The 19,785-nt window shown below is 48.2% G+C and overlaps 1 protein-coding gene across 1 annotated transcript in view; it reads right to left on the bottom strand.

Moving 5' to 3' along the window:
- Positions 1-19,785, bottom strand: part of LOC140420864 (gamma-aminobutyric acid receptor subunit alpha-3-like) — a 632,301-nt gene that overhangs the window by 571,914 nt on the left and 40,602 nt on the right. Inside the window, exon 2 of the mRNA XM_072504959.1 lies at positions 9,173-9,305. Coding sequence (XP_072361060.1) covers positions 9,173-9,258 — 86 coding nt within the window. The 5' untranslated portion in view covers positions 9,259-9,305. The remainder of the gene's footprint in view (positions 1-9,172; positions 9,306-19,785) is intronic.

Here is a 19,785-nt window from a genome sequence, read left to right as displayed (position 1 = left end):
GTGTCAATTACAAGGGGGCACAGGTTCAAGGTGAGAGGGGAATAGTTTAAGGGAGATGTGCAGGGAAGCTATTCACGCAGAGTGGTGGGTGCCTGGAACGCGCTGACAGTGGTTCGGGTGGAAGCAGGCACATTATCAACATTTAAAATCATCTGGATGGTACATGAATAGGGAGGGAAGAGAGGGAAACAGACTTTCATTGTCCTCCTTCTCAGGTCATTCATTGCCCACCTTCTGGGTCTTTCATTGCCCTCCTCCTGAGGTAATTCATTGCCCACCTGGGTCTTCCATTGCCCCTCTTCTGGTTTATTTAATTGCCCCACTTCTGGGTCTTCCATTGCCCCCCTTCTGGGGTCTTTCATTGCCCCCCTTCTGGGTCTTTCATTGCCCCCCTTCTGGAGTCTTTCATTGCCCCCCTTCTGGGGTCTTTCATTGCCCCCCTTCTGGAGTCTTTCATTGCCCACCTTCTGGGGTCTTTCGTTGCCCACCTTCTGGGGTCTTTCATTGCCCACCTTCTGGGGTCTTTCATCGCCCTCCTTCTGGGGTCTTTCATTGCCCGCCTTCTGGGGTCTTTCATTGCCCACCTTCTGGGTCTTTCATTGCCTCCCTTCTGGGTCTTTCATTGCCCACCTTCTGGGAACTTTCATTGCCCTCCTCCTGGGTCTTTCATTGACCCCTTCTGGATCTTTCATTGCCCCCTTCTGGGGTCTTTCATTGCCCCCCTTCTGGGGTCTTTCATTGCCCACCTTCTGGGTCTTTCATTGCCCCCCTTCTGGGGTCTTTCATTGCCCTCATTCTGGGGTCCTGCATTGCCCACCTTCTGGGGTCTTTCATTGCCCTCCTTCTGGGGTCTTTCATTGCCCGCCTTCTGGGGTCTTTCATTGCCCACCTTCTGGGTCTTTCATTGCCCACCTTCTGGGTCTTTCATTGCCCACCTTCTGGGTCTTTCATTGCCCCCCTTCTGGGTCTTTCATTGCCCCCAAAACAAAGAACAAAGAACAAAGAAATGTACAGCACAGGAACAGGCCCTTCGGCCCTCCAAGCCTGTGCCGATCATGCTGCCCTTCTAAACTAAAATCTTCTACACTTCCTGGGTCCGTATCCCTCTATTCCCATCCTATTCATGTATTTGTCAAGATGCCCCTTAAATGTCACTATCGTCCCTGCTTCCACCACCTCCTCCGGTAGCGAGTTCCAGGCACCCACTACCCTCTGTGTAAAAAACTTGCCTCGTACATCTACTCTAAACCTTGCCCCTCGCACCTTAAATCTATGCCCCCTAGTAATTGACCACTCTATCCTGGGGAAAAGCCTCTGACTATCCACTCTCTCTATGCCCCTCATAATTTTGTAGACCTCTATCAGGTCGTCCCTCAAGCTCCGTTGTTTCATTGAGACAAACCGAGTTTATTCAACTGCTCCTCATAGCTAATGCCCTCCATACAAGACAACATCCTGGTAAATCTCTTCTGCATCCTCTCTAAAGCCTCCACATCCTTCTGGTAGTGTGGTGACCAGAATTGAACACAATACTCCAAGTGTGGCCTAACTAAGGTTCTATACAGCTGTAACATGACTTGCCAATTCTTATACTCAATGCCCCGGCCAATGAAGGCAAGCTTGCCTTATGCCTTCTTGACTACCTTCTCCATCTGTGTTGCCCCTTTCAGTGACCTGTGGACCTGTACACCTCGATCTCTCTGATTTTCAATACTCTTGAGGGTTCTACCATTCACTGTATATTCCCTGCCTGCATTAGACCTTCCAAAATGCATTACCTCACATTTGTCCGGATTAAACTCCATCTGCCATCTCTCTGCCCAAGTCTCCAAACGATCTAAATCCTGCTGTATCCTGACAGTTCTCATCGCTATTCACAGTTCCACCAACCTTTGTGTCATCAGCAAATTTACTAATCAGACCAGTTACATTTTCCTCCAAATCATTTATATATACTACGAACAGCAAAGATCCCAGCACTTATCCCTGCGGAACACCACTAGTCACAGTCCTCCAATCAGAAAAGCACCCTTCCATTGCTACTCTCTGCCTTCTATGCCCTAGCCAGTTCTGTATCCATCTTGCCAGCTCACCCCTGATCTCGTATGACTTCACCTTGTGAGGGACCTTGTCAAAGCGCTTACTGAAGTCCATATAGACAACATCCACTGCCCTACCTGCATCAATCATCTTTGTGACCTCTGCGAAAAACTCTATCAAGTTAGTGAGACACGACCTCCTCTTCACAAAACCACGCTGCCTCTCGCTAATACGTCCATTTGCTTCCAAATGGAGTAGATCCTGTCTCGAAGAATTCTCTCCAGTAATTTCCCTACCACTGACGTAAGGCTCACTGGCCTGTAGTTCCCTGGATTATCCTTGCTATCCGTCTCAAACAAAGGAACAACATTGGCTATTCTCCAGTCCTCCGGGACATCACCTGAAGACAGTGAGGATCCAAAGATTTCTGTCAAAGCCTCAGCAATTTCCTCTCTATCCTCCTTCAGTGTTCTGGGGTAGATCACATCAGGCCATGGGGACTTATCTACCTTAATATTTTTCAAGACGCCTAACACCTCGTCATTTTGGATCTCAATGTGACCCAGGCTATCTACACACCCTTCTCCAGACTCAACATCCACCAATTCCTTCTCTTTGGTGAATACCGATGCAAAGTATTTATTTAGTACCTCACCCATTTCCTCTGGCTCCACACATAGATTCCCTTACCTGTCCTTCAGTGGGCCAACCCTTTCCCTGGCTACCCTCTTGCTTTTTCTGGACGTGTAAAAAGCCTTGGGATTTTCCTTAACCCTATTTGCCAATCACTTTTCGTGACCCTTTTAGTCCCTCCTTCTGGGTCTTTCATAGCCTCCTTCTGGGGTCTTCCATTGCCCTCCTTCTGGGGCCTTCCATTGCCCCCCTTCTGGGGGTCTTTCATTGCCCCCCTTCTGGGGAATTGCATTGGCCTCCTTCTGGGGGTCTTTCATAGCCCTCCTTCTGGGATCTTTCAGTGCCACTTCCTTGAAGTCTTTGTTGCTGATGGACCTCTATCTGGATTTTCTTCAATCTTTCTGGCCACAGCCATGTGTCTTGTCTTGCAGTTGCTGCTTTAAATGCAATTGTGCTTTAAGTCTGATCTCTCAGCTGTCAGCAGCTTCCGTGTGTTTTTCTCACTCTTTTGAAGTTTTGACGCTTCTCCTTTGAACCATTGTTTTTACTTTTAAAGCTTGACACCGTCTGGCAATCTCCGCAGTTTTTTTGGTCTCCTGCCATTTGGAGACTCCGTTATTCCTGCGTTTGATGGGCGGGGTCTCCGCAATCAGCGCGATGTCCGCCGACCGGCGCCAAAACGGCGCGAATCAGTCCGGCATTGCGCAGCCCCAAAAGTGCGGAATCCTCCGCATCTTGAGGGGCCGAGCCCTAACCTTGAGGGGCTAGGCCCGCGCTGGACAGATTTCCGTCCCGCCAGCTGGCGGGAAAGGCCTTTGGTGTCCTGCCAGCTGGCGCGAAACTAACTTTGCCGTGCGGCGCATTCGCGGGAGCATCAGCGGCCGCTCACGGCATCCCCGCGCATGCGCAGTGGAGGGGGTCTTTTCCACCTCCGCCATGGTGGAGACCATGGCGAAGGCGGAAGGAAAAGAGTGCCCCCACGGCACAGGCCCGCCCGCGGATTGGTGGGCCCCGATCGTGGACCAGGCCACCATGGGGGCACCCCCCAGGGCCAGATCGCCCCGCGCCCCCCCCCCCCCCCCCCCAGGACCCTGGAGCCCGCCCGCGCCGCCTTGTCCCGCCGTTCAAAAGGTTTGATTCTCGCCGGCGGGACAGGCATTCCAGCAGCGGGACTTCGGCCCATCGCGGGCCGGAGAATCGCCGGGGGGGGGGGGGGCCCGCCAACCGGCGCGGCCCGATTCCCACCCCAGCCGAATATCCGGTGCCAGAGAATTCGGCAACCAGCGGGGGCGGGATTCACGCCAGCCCCCGGCGATTCTCCGACCCGGCGGGGGGTCGGAGAATCCTGCCCGATATGTCCGATTCGTTTGGTGATTTCACTGCAAGATCCAGCGCTGTCGACGTCCATGGCACCGTAGCTTTCAAAACATTAAAACTTTATTTGTAAACAGTTTGGAGACTTCACCTTCTCTAAAAACTGCAGAACTTCGCTGCCTGCAGTCCATCAGTGCAGGGACCACATCCATCAGCGTGGATGAAAGTAATAGATCATACAGCCCTTCAAGGCTGCTTCACCATTTAATACCATTGTAACTGATCTACCTGAACTCAATTTCCCTGTCTGATTCCCTTCGTGGTCAATAGATCTATTGATCTCAGTCTATAAAATACTCACCCGTGAAACATCCACAACACTGTGGGATAAATAATTCCAATGTTTCCTGATCCTCTGAGTGAAGAAAGTTTTCATCTCAGTCCTAAATGATAGAGGATTTTCTTTCACTCTTTCATGGGATGTGGATGTTGTTGGCAAGACCAGCATTTCTTGCCCATCCCAAATTGAGTGGCTTGTTTTTGAGGGCTGCTAAGGGTTAACCACATCGCTGTTTGTGGAGTCACATTTAGTCCAGACCAGGTAATGACTGAACAGCATGAAGTCTTATGACAATCAGTGGTAGCACCTTGGTCACTATAAATAAGACTAGCTTTAATTTTCACATTGTTCCTGTTAACTTGACGGTTCCCATACATCTGCTGCTCTTGGTGGTATTGGTAGCTATTTTGGAAGGTGCTGTTAAAAGAGCCTTGGGGAGTTGCTGCAGTGCATCTTGTAGATGGTACATACTGCTGCCCCTGTGCGTCGGTGCTGGAGGGAGTGAACATTTAAGGTGGTGGCTGGGTTGCCGATCAAATGGGCTGCTTTGTCTAGAATGGCAAGAAGTCTTACACCAGGTTAAAGTCCAACAGGTTTGTTTCGAATCACTAGCTTTTGGAGCACAGCTCTTTGTCATTCTACTTTTGGTTTCTCTGCAGACCACTGTCCCAGGAGCAAACTAGTGATTCAAAACAAACCTGTTGGAATTTAACCTGGTGTTGTAAGACATCTTAATGTGCTCACCCCAGTCCAACGCCGGCATCTCCACATCGTGTCTAGAATGGTGTTGAACTTCTTGGGTTGGAACTGCACTCTTCCAGATAACTGGGGAATATTCTATCTCACTCCTGACTTGTGCATTGTTAGGTGGTGGACAGGCTTTGTGGAGTCAGGAAGTGAGTTACTTGCTGCAGGATTCCCAGCCTCTGATCTGCTCTGGTAGCCACAGTATTTATATGGCTCGGCCAGCACAGTTTCTGCTCAATGTAACTTCCAGGATGTTTATAGTAGGGGATTCAGCCATAGTAATGCCACTGAATATCACTGAATATGATTAGATTTTCATATTGGAGATGGTCATTATCTGGATCTTGTATGGCATGAATGCCACTTGCCACTGTACAGTTCAAGCCTGTATATTGTCTCCGAATACGGTATATATTGTAAGGATCCTCTTGTTAATTCCTGTTTGACCCTTGATTTTTCATTTTCATTTCTCTTATTTGCTCTTTCAATTTTTGTATCTGGACAATTAATGTGCCTAATGTGAATGGATTTCACCTTTAATTCGGGTGGCTAGTAAACTGAGGATTGACCTATGATGTAAGGCAACGCAGGTTACAAAGAGCCTTTACGTTTCAGATGAGCTCATTCCAGGGAGATCAATGCTAACACATCTTGATGGACGTGGCTGGCAACCAATGAGCTGGCTCAACTTTCTGGGCCTTTGTTGATACTCAATGCTGATTGGTGCTGACTATTCTGGAATGTTCTGCAGAGCTAGGAAGGATTCATCTTGCTTTCAGTTTTCAAAATCCAGCTGTAGAGCAATACCTCTGCTGGAGTTCTCTCCAGGAAAATGATCCAGCCAGCCTTTTCTCTCTATCCAACCTGTCAGTGTTTAATTCCTGAAGGTAGAGCTGGAGGGAACTCTCTGGATTTCTCTTCCTGAAATGTTAACAGATCTCTAAAAAATCCCATGGAAACTGTTTCTCTGATACTCTGTACTTCCTGAGTAATGCTGGAGGACATTCTGGTGGGCCTAGAATCCAGTTAAGTTTAAAACACAGGCTGGATCTGGGGAGAAGGTGATACCCAGAGTCTTAAGAATCAAACTGGCCTGAAGCTGTTCCTTTGAATGAAGGCCCAGGGTAATAAAAGTTCAAGTGACTTCCCCAGAGGAAACCCTACAGCCTGAAAGCACTGAATGAATGTTCATGCCAGAAGACCCCCATTAGCAATCCAGCTTCTTGCTTCAATCATTCCTTGTCCTGGGAGGACAGCCTGCTGCAAAGACTACAACTTCTCATCTCTTTATTTTAAACCATTATTATTTTCTCCTTTCCCCTCCCTATCTCCTGTGTTTGTCTGTCTTGTTTGTAGGGGGATATGGGGCAAGACAATTAAAGGGAGGAGGTAGTACATTAGTTGCTGTTATTTTGTTACAGTTACTGCATGTTTCAATTCTATTTCCGTTATAACTGAACAGTTATGTTTAATTTACAAATCTGGTACCTGTAAGTCATTGGAGCAATCAAGGGACATAGCGTTATGTGTGAACATCAATTGCTTCAGTATCTGACAAGATGCAAATAACGCTGAGCATTGTGAAATCATCAGTGAACATCTCCATTTCTGACCTTATGATGTAGGCAAAGTCATAAATGAAGCAGCTGAAGATGTTTGGGCCTAGGACATTACCCTGAGGAACTCCTACAATGATGTCTCCAGACTGAGATGATTGATCTCCAACAATCACCACTATCTATCTTTGTGTTAGGTATGAATCCAACTAGTGGAGGATTTTACCCCTGATTCCTGCTGACCTCTATTTTGCTAGAGCTCCTTGATGCCACACTCGGTCAAACACTGTCTTGGTGTCAAGGGCAGTCACTCTCACCTCATCTCTGGAGTCCAGAATTTTTGTCCATGTTTGGACCAAGGCTGTAATGAAGTCAGGAACTGAATGGCCCTGACAGAACACAAACTGAATGTCCGTGAGCAGGTTATTGCTGTGCTGTTTGATGGCACTGTCAATGACCATCACTTTGCTGATGATTGAGAGTAGACTGATGGGGCAGGTATTGGCCCGATTGGATTTCTCCTGCTTTCTACTGGGCAACTTTCCACTTTGCTGGGTAGATGCCAATGGAGCTGTACAGAGTGCAGCTAATTCCAGAGCCCAGGTCTTCAGTACTATTGCTGAAATATTGTCAGGTCCGTAACTTATGCGGTATCCAGTGCCTTAAGCAGTTATTTGATATTACGTGAAGTAAATCGAATTGGCTGAAGACTGACATCTGTAATGATGGGGATCTCTGGAGGAGGCCGAGATGGTCACCCATGCAGCGCTTTTGACTGAAGATTGTTGTGAATGCTTCAGCCTTATCTTTTGCACTTATCTGTTGGGCTCCTCCAACATTGGGGATGCGGACATTTATGGAGCCTCCTCCTCTGGTTAATTAATAATAATAATCATAATAATCGCTTATTGTCAGAAGTAGGCGTCAATGAAGTTACTGTGAAAAGCCCCGAGTCGCCACATTCCGGCGCCTGTTTGGGGAGGCCGGTATGGGAATTGAACCCGCGCTGTTGGTCTTATTCTGCTTACAAGCCAGCTGTTTAGCCCCAGATTGTTGTTTAATTGTCCACCACCTGCTCCCATTCAGACTGGAAGAGGCAGGGTTTCAGAGCTTTAGCTGATCTGTTGGTTGTGGGATGATTTAGGTCTGTCTACCTTGCACTGTTTGACACACAAGTGGTCCTGCATTGTGGTTCACCAGATTGACACCTCATTTATAGCTTGTCAAAGTGATCACGTCTCTTTCTTCTAAACCCTAGAGAGGATAGACCCAATTTACTCAGGCTTCTATTGTTGGACAGCCCTCTCCTCTCTTGAACTAATCTTGTAACCTTTGCTGGACTGCCTCTGTAGGTATATCCTTCCTTAGAAATTGAGACAGAAACTTAGTGCTGTGCACCAGGTCTGTTCTCACCAAAGTCCCACACAATAATAGCAAGGGTTCATTAATGCAGTGGGATTGAAGTATGGTAGTAAAGGATAGCATTCCATTTAACTTCCTGATTGCTTGTTTACATCTGAATACTTTCTGTGTTTTTTAACTTTTACAAGTTTTATACCTCTTAAGAAATATTGCTTAATTTGTGAGTATAGGATAATAGAATCAGAGAACTACCTCAGTGCAGGAAGAGGCCATTTGGCCCATCAAGTCTGCACCAACCCTCTGAAAGAGAGCTCTAACTAGGTTCCCACCAGGTTCCCTGCAACCCTATAACCCCACCTAACCCACATATCCCTGGACACTCTGGGCAATTTAGCATGGCCAATCCACCTAACCTGCACAACTTAGTACTGTTGGAGGAAACCGGAGCACCCGGAGGAAATCCACTCAGACACGGAGGGAATATGCAAACTCCAGACACCCAAGGCTGGAATTGAACCCTGGTGACTGGTGCTGTGAGGCAGCAGTGCTGACCACTGTGCCTCCCCTGTGAGTTATCTGCCTTTGAGCATTCAGAAGCTTTATCATGGCTGCACAATATGATGGGGTAAAACATTCCAGAATCTGTAAACTCTTTACTCTCAGGAACTCCTCACTTTGAACAATATCAGCTGACCTTTCCCACTGCTGTATTTCAAACAACCAGCTGAAACTTCAAACCAGGAATCTCTTGCCTCAGAGCCACTAGGCATCTTCGAATCATTCCAGAAGACAAGGAAATCAGAGTGAAGTTGTTTAAATTTACTCACTGGAAGAATTCTCAACCGTGTTCCACAGCTACCAACATGGTGGAAGCTGGGATGGGATCTACCCCTCAGGATTTGCTTAAGATGCTGGAATAGTTGGCATGATGGTGTGGGTTACCCTTTGGTATCAAAACTGGCCCCAACTCAAGAATAAAAGGAACAAGGTAAAGAAAAAAATAGAAGATCCAAAATAATTAATGAAATAGATGATCCCACATCATTTACAACAAAATGTCAATATAATAGACTGCTGACTCTGCCTGTTGTGTTCCTTACATATTGGACAATAATCACATCTGTTAGCTAGCTACTGAGTAACCCTCGTATGAAAATGGAATGAACGTACAGCCACTTACCCATGCACAGGGATGCTGGTCTTGGAAAGAAGCGCTATCACAAGGAGGCTATAGAATACGAAGACTCCCAGAACTAGTTCAGCCATGTCCTGAATCTGTTCCCAGTATCAGCAAGCTCACGTGGGACAGTGGTCTGCAGAGAAACCAAAAGCAGAATGACATTAAATAGAAGATGGACAAGTCTATGCAAACTCTCCTTTTCACTCTTTTTCTTAGTCATCCTCTCTCTCTTTCCCTCTCTCTCTCTCGTTTCTGCCCTGTGTTCACCTTTCAGAAATGTTACTGTCATCATTGGCCAAGCTTTATATGAACTGTTAAATTTTTATTTGGGTTTACTCAGCTCCACACAGGCTCATGGCTGGCTGCCTTTCAGTTAGTTGGACTAGTTATTGTCTCCGTTGTCCAATTAGCACATTGCTCAATCCGTGCACTGTCGCAACATGGGATTGAACACCTTTGCTCCTTCTCATGAGAATTTCTTACCAGAGGGTCGAGAGGCTTTGCAAGGCTCAACACACATGTGCCACTTCAATTGAAGTGATTGTCAACCAACTATTTGATAATGCTAATAATATTTATTATTGTCACAAATATGCTTACATTAACACTGCAATGAAGTGACTGTGAATATCCCCTAGTCGCCACATTCCGGCGTCTGTTCAGTTACACTGAGGGAGAATTCAGAATGTCCAATTCACCTAACCTGCACATCTTTGGACTGTGGGGGGAAACCGGAGCACCCGGAGGAAACCCACGCAGACAAGGGGAGAACGGGAATCAAACCTGGGACCCTGGCATTGTGAAGCAACAGTGCTAAGCACTGTGTTATTGTGCCATCCAATTGACGCAAAACAAATGACGCAATCATCTGCGCGTTTGTGATCCTTGCTAGTCCAATTTATCACAAGATGATGGTGTGGTGGTAATACCACTAGCCCAGGCTCTGGGGACATTGGTTCAAATCCCAGTTGATGGAATTTAAATTCAGTTGATCAATCTGGAATAGAAAACTAGTCCCAGTAATGGTGACCATGAAACAATCATTGATTTTTACACAAACCCATCTGGTACACTAATGTCCCTTTTGGGAAGGAAATCTCAAGTTCTTACCTTGTCTGGCCTACAAATGACTCCAGGCCCACAGCAATGTGGTGGCACAGTGGTTAGCACTGCTGCCGCACAGTGCCAGGGACCGGGTTCGATTCCAGCCTTGGGTGACTGGCTGTGCGGAGTCTGCACATTCTCCCCGTGTCTATGTGGGTTTCCTCCGGGTGCTCCGGTTTCCCCCACAGTCCAAAGATGTGTGGGTTAAGTGGATTGGCCGTGCTTAATTACCCCTTAGTGTCCAGGGATGTGCAGGTTAGGTTATGGAGTTACGGGGGATAGAGTGGGATGGACGGGAGGGAGTGGACCTAGGTAGGATGCTCTTTCAGAGGTTCAGTGCAGACTTGATGGACCAAATGGTCTCCTTCTGCACTGTAAGCATTCTATGATTCTTAACTGCCCTCTGAAATGTCCTAGAAAACCGCTCAGTTCAAGGGCAATAAGTGACAGGCAAGAACTGTTTGCACAGCCAGTGATGCCCACATACCATGAAAAAAATAAAAATCTTTGCTTCCACAGGAACATTGATGGGTTCATTAATTTGTCCATTTGCCCTGTGATCCATGACCATTCTTATATGAGGCTAAAGTGTGCATACATTTTATATAGTTTAATTTTTAAAAGTCTCAGAGACTGTTATGACGTCTCATCCACGTTGCTGGCCAACATACAAGGTTATGCTCATCTGACAGGCATTCACTCTCTCACCTCTGGCTCCAAACATTTAGGCCAGAATTCTCCGGTCATTGGGATTCAGTTTTCCCGCTGGCAGTGCAGCCCCGCCAGCAGGTTTTGTGGCAGTGTGGGTTGGTTGCAATGGGAAATCCAATTGACAAGCAGCGGGAAGATAGAATCCCATCATCAGCCAACAGCGCGTGGCCGGGAAACACACAGTTGGGGACAGGAGAATCCAGCCCTTCATCTTTCACTTGCCCTTCTTATTTCTTTATGTCCAATCAGTGCTATCTTGCTCCTCTTGCTTTCTCATCTTGATCCTCTTGACCACCAATTATTCTGTCTCTCACTGTTCCTTTTATCCAGGCCCTCACTGTGACATGTGGGGCAGGGTCTTCAGTGCCGGCCTGGGCCTCTGTGTAGCCCATCGGACCTGTAAATACTCACCATGCTAATATGGGTGGCCCTTCATCCCCTGCACACAATGGATTTCAGAGTGCAGCCAGGAATAGAACAAAGAACAAAGAAAATTACAGGAACAGGCCCTTCGGCCCTCCTAGCCTGCGCCGATCCAGATCCTTTATCTAAACCTGTCGCCTATTTCCAACGATCTACTTCCCTCTGTTCCCCACCCATTCATATATCTGTCTAGATGCATCTTAAATGATGCTATCGTGCCCGCCTCTACCACCTCCGCTGTGAAGGAGTTCCAGGCACCCACCACCCTCTGCGTAAAAGATTTTCCATGCACATCTCCCTTAAACCTTCCCCCTCTCACCTTGAAATCATGACCCCTTGTAACTGACATCCCCACTCTTGGAAAAATCTTGTTGCTTTCCACCCTTTTCCATACCTCTCACAATTTTGTCGACCTCAATCAGGTCCCCCCTCAACCTCCATCTTTCCAATGAAAACAATCCTAATCTACTCAACCTCTCTTTATAGCTAGCACCCTCCATACCAGGCAACTTCCTGGTATGGCATCCTCCGCTGCCCCCTCTCTAAAGCATTCACATCCTTCTGGTAATGTGGCGACCAGAAATGCACGCAGTATTCCAAATGTGGCCTAACCAAAGCCCTATACAACTGTAACATGACCTGCCAACTCTTGTACTCAACACCCCGTCCGATGAAGGCAAGCATGCTGTATGCCTTCTTGACCACTCTATCGACCTGCGATGCCACCTTCAGGGTACAATGGGCCTGAACTCCCCAAGAATAGCTGACATCTGCCTGGTCGCGGTGGCCCGTGCAGACGCAATGAGGCTGCACGAACATGAGCTGTTCAGGGAGGACTCTGCAGAACAGAAGCTGGCCCCAAAGGAGCAGGCACCAGCCAGTGAGGCTGGAGAGCCAGCCGTCTAACAGGCCGAGGAGAAGGTGGGAAGGGGGCGCTCCATCAGGCCTCTTGTGTATCGGCAGCATCTGCCATTCGAGGACATGCCAGACCCAGCCTGCCAGCGACAACTACAGCAGGATTATCTAATCTCTGTCGGATTATCACACACCTGGAACTGCGGTGCATGGATACCCGTTCCCGGTGGCGCACTTTATAAAATTCAGTGCGGACCGAACCCTCCAGGTCACCCGGGGAGTGGGATTTGCTGCCATCGCAGACATGCCCCTCTTCCAGGTTGTGGTGGATGGGACACATGTCCCCCTTTGAGCACCATTACATGAGGGGGTGCCTTTCACCAATCGGAAAGGGGGTGCCACTCCATGAATGTGCAGTTGGTGTGTGACCACCGGCTGCAATACATGCACGTCTATGCCCGATACCCAGGAAGCATGTACAACGCATTCGTTCTGGCACACTCGTCAGTGCCCGATACGTTCAAGGCGCTCCCTCGGGTAAGTGGTTGGATCTTGGGAGCACAGGGGCTCTCCGCTGCTCTCGTGGGCTGGTTTAGTGCACTGAGTTAAATCGCTGGCTTTTAAAGCAGACCAAGGCAGGCCAGCAGCACGGTTCAATTCCCGTACCAGCCTCCCCGAACAGGCGCCGGAATGTGGCGACTAGGGGCTTTTCACAGTAACTTCATTTGAAGCCTACTTGTGACAATAAGCGATTTTCATTTTTCATTTCAAGGACGCCTCTCAGAGAAGCGTTACAATGATGCCCATGCATCAATTTGGAACGTCATCGAGCGGTGCATCGGTGTCCTGAAGATGTGTGGTTCAGGTGCCTGGACCACTCTGGTGGGTCCCAATACAGCCCTAGGAGGGTCTCCCACAACCTGGTGGCCTTCTGCATCCGCCACAGAGAGGTGAAATGCTGAGAAGGACCAGGATGGGCAGGGCCTGAAGCCCGGGCAGGCACAGGAGACCACATGAGATGTGCGCCTGGGCCACAGTGTACGGGACAACCTAATCGCCTCCCAGTTCGTTGGCTAGGTGGCCTGGCCACCAGCAACTCAAATGTTCTATCCCACCCCCACATGCCCCCCCCACCCACCATGGCCACCCGCCCCTTCCCCTGACCCCCATTACTGCACTTCATCCCCTCAACCAGAGCACCTGCACCCTCTCTGCTTCCCACCAGCTTTGCCACAGGGTGTTGACCCTGGGTCAGCGGGTCTGGTCCATGGGATGGAGGATGATGATGGCCCACAGTGTGATGAGCTCTGGTGCTCCGTATAGTTTGACAGAGTCTGACGCCCGCCCCAGGGTCACATTCTACTGTCTGCCCAGGTGCCCCCAGCATGCGTGTTGGCCATTCCTTCACACGGGCCCACAGACCTTCAGGGGAGGTTGGGGTCCGAGATGGTAGGAGGGTTGTGGCTATGGGGCTGTTGAGTGGTGATGGGTCACTCACTGTGTAGGCCCTACACATGGCACCCCTACATCTCTGACCCAATCCCCTCCCACACCCGAGGGTGACTCCGGGTGGAACGCCGGACTGCACTTGGGGCCCAGCCCCATGCCTTCTTCCAATCCCCTCAACTCCACATCAATGGCCCATCCCCATCCACAGCCCTCCGCTACAGCCTCCACCTCACCAGTCCACCCAACACACCCTCTGAATCCAGCCCAGTCCATCCCTCACCCTTTGGACAGAGGACTGAGGCAGTTTGGAACATCGGTGAACAGGTGTTTATTGTGGTTATACAAATATTGTATCATAGCCCCTATCGCTAACCTATGTGCTTCACCTGTGCCAACTTAACTTAGCTTCATCTAGGTGGGTCCTCAGATGTGGAGGTGACCTGCTGCATATCCTGCCAGGGGCACGGAGGTGGGGGCTCACCTTGGCTAGCCTGGGGGGTTGCCCATCCACACTCGGCCCTTTCTACCCCTCCGTCTGCTGGTGGCCGTATGGGGGTGGGGGTTTGGGGTGTGTGGGATGAGGGTGGTGCCAGGGGCACGGTGGTGGTGACTCACCCGGCTCGTCCTGGAGATGCCGTGCAGCTTCTTCCCGGCATGTGCTGGCCGGTCCTTGCGGTAGGGCCCACGGTGCTCACTGCCTCTGCCACCGCTGCCCAGGCCCAGTTGAACAAGGGGGAACAAGGTGTCCTGCCTCTTCTCCATGGCAACCAGCAGTGTCTCCAGTTCTGCGTCTGCGAACCTTGGGGCCGCTCTCCATGGTGCCATCGTGTTGGCTGGAATACGTGTGTGTAGGGAATTGAGTGCTTCTATGCAGCTCCAGCTTGTCACACTCTCCAGTACCAATCCTGACCCCAGCGAATCCGACACCGATGTCAGTGGAATTGCACTAGTTCCATGAGGCGTGAGTGCTGACCCATCAGCATGTCCTGAATGCCTCCGGTGCCCACATCAGCACAGAGGACCGCCCCCCATTCAATCCTGGCATCAGTATTTAGTCTCCCAAATTGAGAATTTTGCCCGCAATGTCTCGAAGGACAGGGGCAGCAGAAGCTTAGAAGTACCACCACCTGCAAGTTCTCTCAAAGAAGCAAACTCTCCTGAATTGTAAATATATCGTCGTTCCTTCGCTGCCACTTAGTCAAAGTCCTGGAACTCCCTCCCTAACAACACTGTGGGTGTACCTACAACACAAGGATGGCAACGTTTCAAGAAAGCAGCTCACCACCACCTTCTGAAGGGCTACTCGAGGTGGGCAATAAATGCTGGTCTAGACAGCGACGGCCACATCTTCACATCAAAAAGAGCTGTTCAGAATTGCTGATGACAGCTCTTCAAGATCACAGTTCTCCATCAATATTAGGGAAGGTGACCAGCACCTGCTAACAAGACAGTTCCCCATTAATTGTCAAGTTCTCAGCGTAACTGATAATGGAGCTGTTCAACAGCATTGATAACAGAAACATGAGCAAAATCACCAACAGTGCAGACAATTAAATAAGAAAAATCCCACGAATGGCAGCACAGCCTCAAGGATTCACTGAAAATTTAGGCATTCCAATCCATTTGCATTCATGAGCTTCCAGCCTTGTTTCATCAATTAAATTAAAGCCATGTGTCTTAGAATAAAATCACAGAATCATTACAGCACAAAAGGTGGAATGCACCCATTGGAGTTGTACTGGTCTCTCAAAGAGTAATTCATGTACTGCCACTCCCCACAGCTTTACACTCAGGTATATGGAACATTTCAAAAATGTCCAAGTATTTATGGCACAGAAGGAATTTCCACGGTGCGTCATGTGCCATGATATGTCATCAATCATATTACCTCCATGTGTCCTCAGAGAAATTGCAGTCATTTCTCCTCAGTGAATTTTTTCTGTTTGTTCATGGGATGTGGCAGCCTTTATTTTTCATGATGGAAGGCAGGTCATTGATGAAACAGCTGAAGATGATTGGGCCTAGGACACTACTCTGAGGAACACCAGTGACGTCCTGGAGCTGAGATGATTGACCTCCAAACACCACAACCATCTTCCTTTCTGCCAGGCATGACTCCAACCATTTAGGGCGGCACAGTAGCACAGTTGTTAGCAGTTGCTTCACAGCGCCAGGGACCTGGGTTCAATTCCCAACTTGTCTATGCGGAGTCTGCACATTCTCTCCGTGCCCGCGTGGGTTTCCTTCGGGTGCTCCGGTTTCCTCCCACAGTCCAAAGATGTGCAGGTTAGATGGATTGGCCATGCTAGATTGCCCTTAGTGTCCAAAAAAATATTAGGTGGGGTTACTGGGTTATTTCCAAGGGCTGCTGCAGACTCGATGGGCCGAATGGCCTCCTTCTGCACTGTAAATTCTATGATTCATTCCTAATTGCTCTTGAGGGGACAGTTAGGAGTCAACCACATTGCTGTGGGTCTGGAGTCACATGCAAGCCGGCAAGCTGGCAGATGTCCTTCCCTAAAGGACATTAGAGAACAATCGGCAATGGTTTCATGGTCATCATTAGACTTTTAATTCCAGAATTTTATTGAGTTCAAATTTCACCATCTGCAGTAGCAGGATTTGAACCTGGGTCCCCAGAACATTACTCTGGGTCTCTGGCTAACTCATTCAGTGACTATACCACTACACCACCGTCTCCCCACCATCTCCCCACCACATTCCCATTACAGCCACTTGTCATCAAAAATAAAAAAAACATTGGTCTTCTGTGAAGTTACAGCCAATGGAAGTATAGTCATGTGCTACCTATGTGTTCCAGCTTGTGTTATTGATATTTCAGATATGTCTCATTAATTTAATTTCAGTTATGTGTTTCAGTGAAATTACAGCCATGTATCATCTGTGAAACAGGCCGGTTCTTGCAGAGGCACCAGGGGTCTTGCCTGCTGGCTGGAGAGCCAGCGAGCGATCCACACTGCCTCTTCTCCAGAAAGCCCACCAACCCATGTGCCAATCGAGCACTGCCAAGGCCAATGGCAGACTCTCTTCTGGAATTAGGTCCCCCTGGTGAGAGCTGCCAGCCAAACAGAGGCCGCCAGCTCTTGCATTCGGCACCAGCATGGAGGAGGGCATGGAAGCTGCTGGAAGAATCCTCAGCCACCTGGAGTCGCAGGATCAGGAAGTGACCCATGAGAACAAGGTAAGTGAAGTGAGGGTACGAAGAGAGAACAGATGTACAGATGCTTGAATAGCAACTGAATGCCTTTTGTAAGGATCCTCCTGTTTAAACACTGTTTGTTTCCTGATTTTCCCTTTTTGTTATTTTTTTTTGCTACTAACATCTTAACTTTTGGTCCATGAATAATTGATGGGCTTTGCCTTTAATGTGGATTTGCCTTTAACTCTGGATATTTAATCACCTGCTAATGCTCGTATTCCAAGCATTGTCTGGCATCTTTGAATCTGTCTATATATATGTTTCTGGAACAGACCTCTTCATTCACCTGAGGAAGGAGCAGCGCTCCGAAAGCTAGTGACATCGAAACAAACCTGTTGGACTTTAACCTGGTGTTGGAAGACTTCGTACTGTGCTCACCCCAGTCCAACGCCGGCATCTCCACATTCTGGATATTGAGGCATATCTAGCATTGGATCAGGAGAAAAAGGGAGGCAGATATCGAGGGCTCAAAACAGCAGGAGCCTAAGAGGTGTACAGAATGTGTAGAATGTGAAAGAGGGAACTTAAAAAGGAAATTAGGAGAGCTAAAAGGGACATGAAAGGATTTTACATTGTGTACCTTGTGTTGCCCTATTATGTATTTTCTTTTTATGTACTAAATGCTTGTTTGAGCTGCACGCAGAAAAATACTTTTCACTGTACCTCGGTACATGTGGCAATAAACAAATCCAAATCCAACGAGCAGATTAAAATAAAGTAAAATCCTAAGTTGTTTTACATTAAGGGTAAAAGGATAACTAAGGAAAAATAGGGTTCATTCAGGACCACAATAGTAATTTGTGTGTGGAGCCGGAGGATGAAGGTAGGGTTTTAAATGAATACACTGTGTCAGTGTTCACTCGTAAGAGGGACAGTGTGAGTACGGAAATCAGGGAGAAGGACTGCAATAAAATGAAAGAAATTAACATAGACAGAGAGAAGGTTCTGAGTGGTCTGGCAGGCTAAAAGTAGACAAATCTCCAGAGCCTGGTAAAATGTATCCCAAGCTGTTCAGAGAGGCAAGGCAGGAAAAAGCAAGGGTGCTGGCAATAATTTTCAATTCCTCTCTGGCCACAGGAGAGATCCCAGAGGACTGGAGGATAGCCAACATGGGACCCTTATTCAAAAAGGGAGGTGTTGCGTTGGGTGTTCTGCTGCACAAATGATCCAGCACGGCTGGAGATGGTACAACTCTGTTTTATTGTCTTAACAACGGTTACAACTAACTACTGGCTTGGGTACGTGCTTCACCAGCTAACCTGTGGACCCAGCCCTATCACTATCTTAGTGATACACTCAGCACATGGACTATGTCTGAGTGGCACGCTGTGAGCTCTGTGCTCTGAGCTGTCTCCTGGTAGAATGAGCAGGAACTGCAGTGTTCCCTGTTTTATAGTGCGTGTGCTCTCACTGGTGATTGGCTGCGATGTTATGTGTGTGCTGGTTGGTCCAACTGCCTGTCCATCAGTGTGTGTGTGATTGCACCATGATATGCTGATGTGGATATCATGACAGGAGAAAGGGATAAACCAGGAAACCACAGTCCAGTCAGGCTAACCTCAGTGGTAAGGGAACTTTTGCAAGCAATTCTAAGAGACAGAATTAATCTGCATTTGGCATTTGGAGAGGCATGGATTAATCAAGAACAGTCAGCATGGTTTGTGAAGGGGAGTTCATGTCTGAACAACTTGATTGAATATTTCAAAGAAGTGACCAAGTGTGTAGATGAGGGAAATGAATTTGACGTCATCTACTTGGACTTCGACAAGGCTTTTGATAAGGTCTCACATTAGAGACTGATAGCGAAGATAAGAGTTCATGGGATCCAAGCAAATTTGGCAAATTGGTTCCAGAATTGGTTGTGTGGCAGGAAGCAGAGGGTGATGGTCGAGGGATATTTTTCTGACTGGAAACTTGTGTCCAGTGGGGCCCCACAGGGATCAGAGTGGGGCCCTTTCTGTTTGTGGTTTATACAAATGATTTAGTAATGCAGGAGTGTTGATCAGTAAGTTTGAGGATGATACAAAAATAGGTGAGATGGTAAATAATGAGGAGGATAGCCTTCGATTACAGGGAATATAGATGGGCTGGTCAGATGGGCAGATCAGTGGCAAATGGAATTCAATCAGGATAAGTGGGAGGCAATGGACTAGGGAAAGGCAAGGCAATATATGGAAAGCACTGAGTGTCAGAAGGATCAGCATGTACACCGGTCCCTTAAGTTAGCAGAGCAGGTGGATACAGCAGTTAAGAAAGCATTTGGTACACTTGCCATTAGCCGAGGCAGACAGTTTAAGAGAAGGGAGGTTATGCTAGCACTGTATAGGGGAGGCCACAGCTAGAGTATTGTGTGCAGTTCTGGAATGGGGGGGATGGGATAGCACTGGAAAAGATGCAGAGGAGATTTACCAGGATGTTGCCTGGGCTGGAGAGTTTTAGCAATGGAAAATTATTGGATAGACTTGGATTGTTTATCTTGGAGCAGAGGGGACTGAGGGGGGTCGGACATATAAAATGATGAGGGGTATAGATAGAGTAGACGGGCAAAAGCGTTTCTCCTTGGTGGAGGGGGTCAAAGACCAGGGGGCATAGATTTAATGTAAGGGCAGGAGATTTAGAGGGAATGTGAAGAAAAAACTTTTTTACCCAGACGGTGGTGGGAGTCTGGAACTGGCTGACTGAAAGGGTGGTGGTGGCAGAGACCCACACAACATTTAAGAAGTATTTAGATGTACACTTGCGATGCCAAGGCATACAAGGCAATGGGCCATGTGCTGGAAAATGGGATTAGAATGGTCAGGTGGTTGTTTTTGAACGGTGTAGATGAGATGGACCGAGGGGCCCCTTCTGT

This window comes from Scyliorhinus torazame, chromosome 5 (genome assembly GCF_047496885.1).
Source record: "Scyliorhinus torazame isolate Kashiwa2021f chromosome 5, sScyTor2.1, whole genome shotgun sequence".
Lineage (NCBI taxonomy): Eukaryota > Metazoa > Chordata > Chondrichthyes > Carcharhiniformes > Scyliorhinidae > Scyliorhinus > Scyliorhinus torazame.
This window is presented reverse-complemented; position numbering and strand designations above follow the sequence as displayed.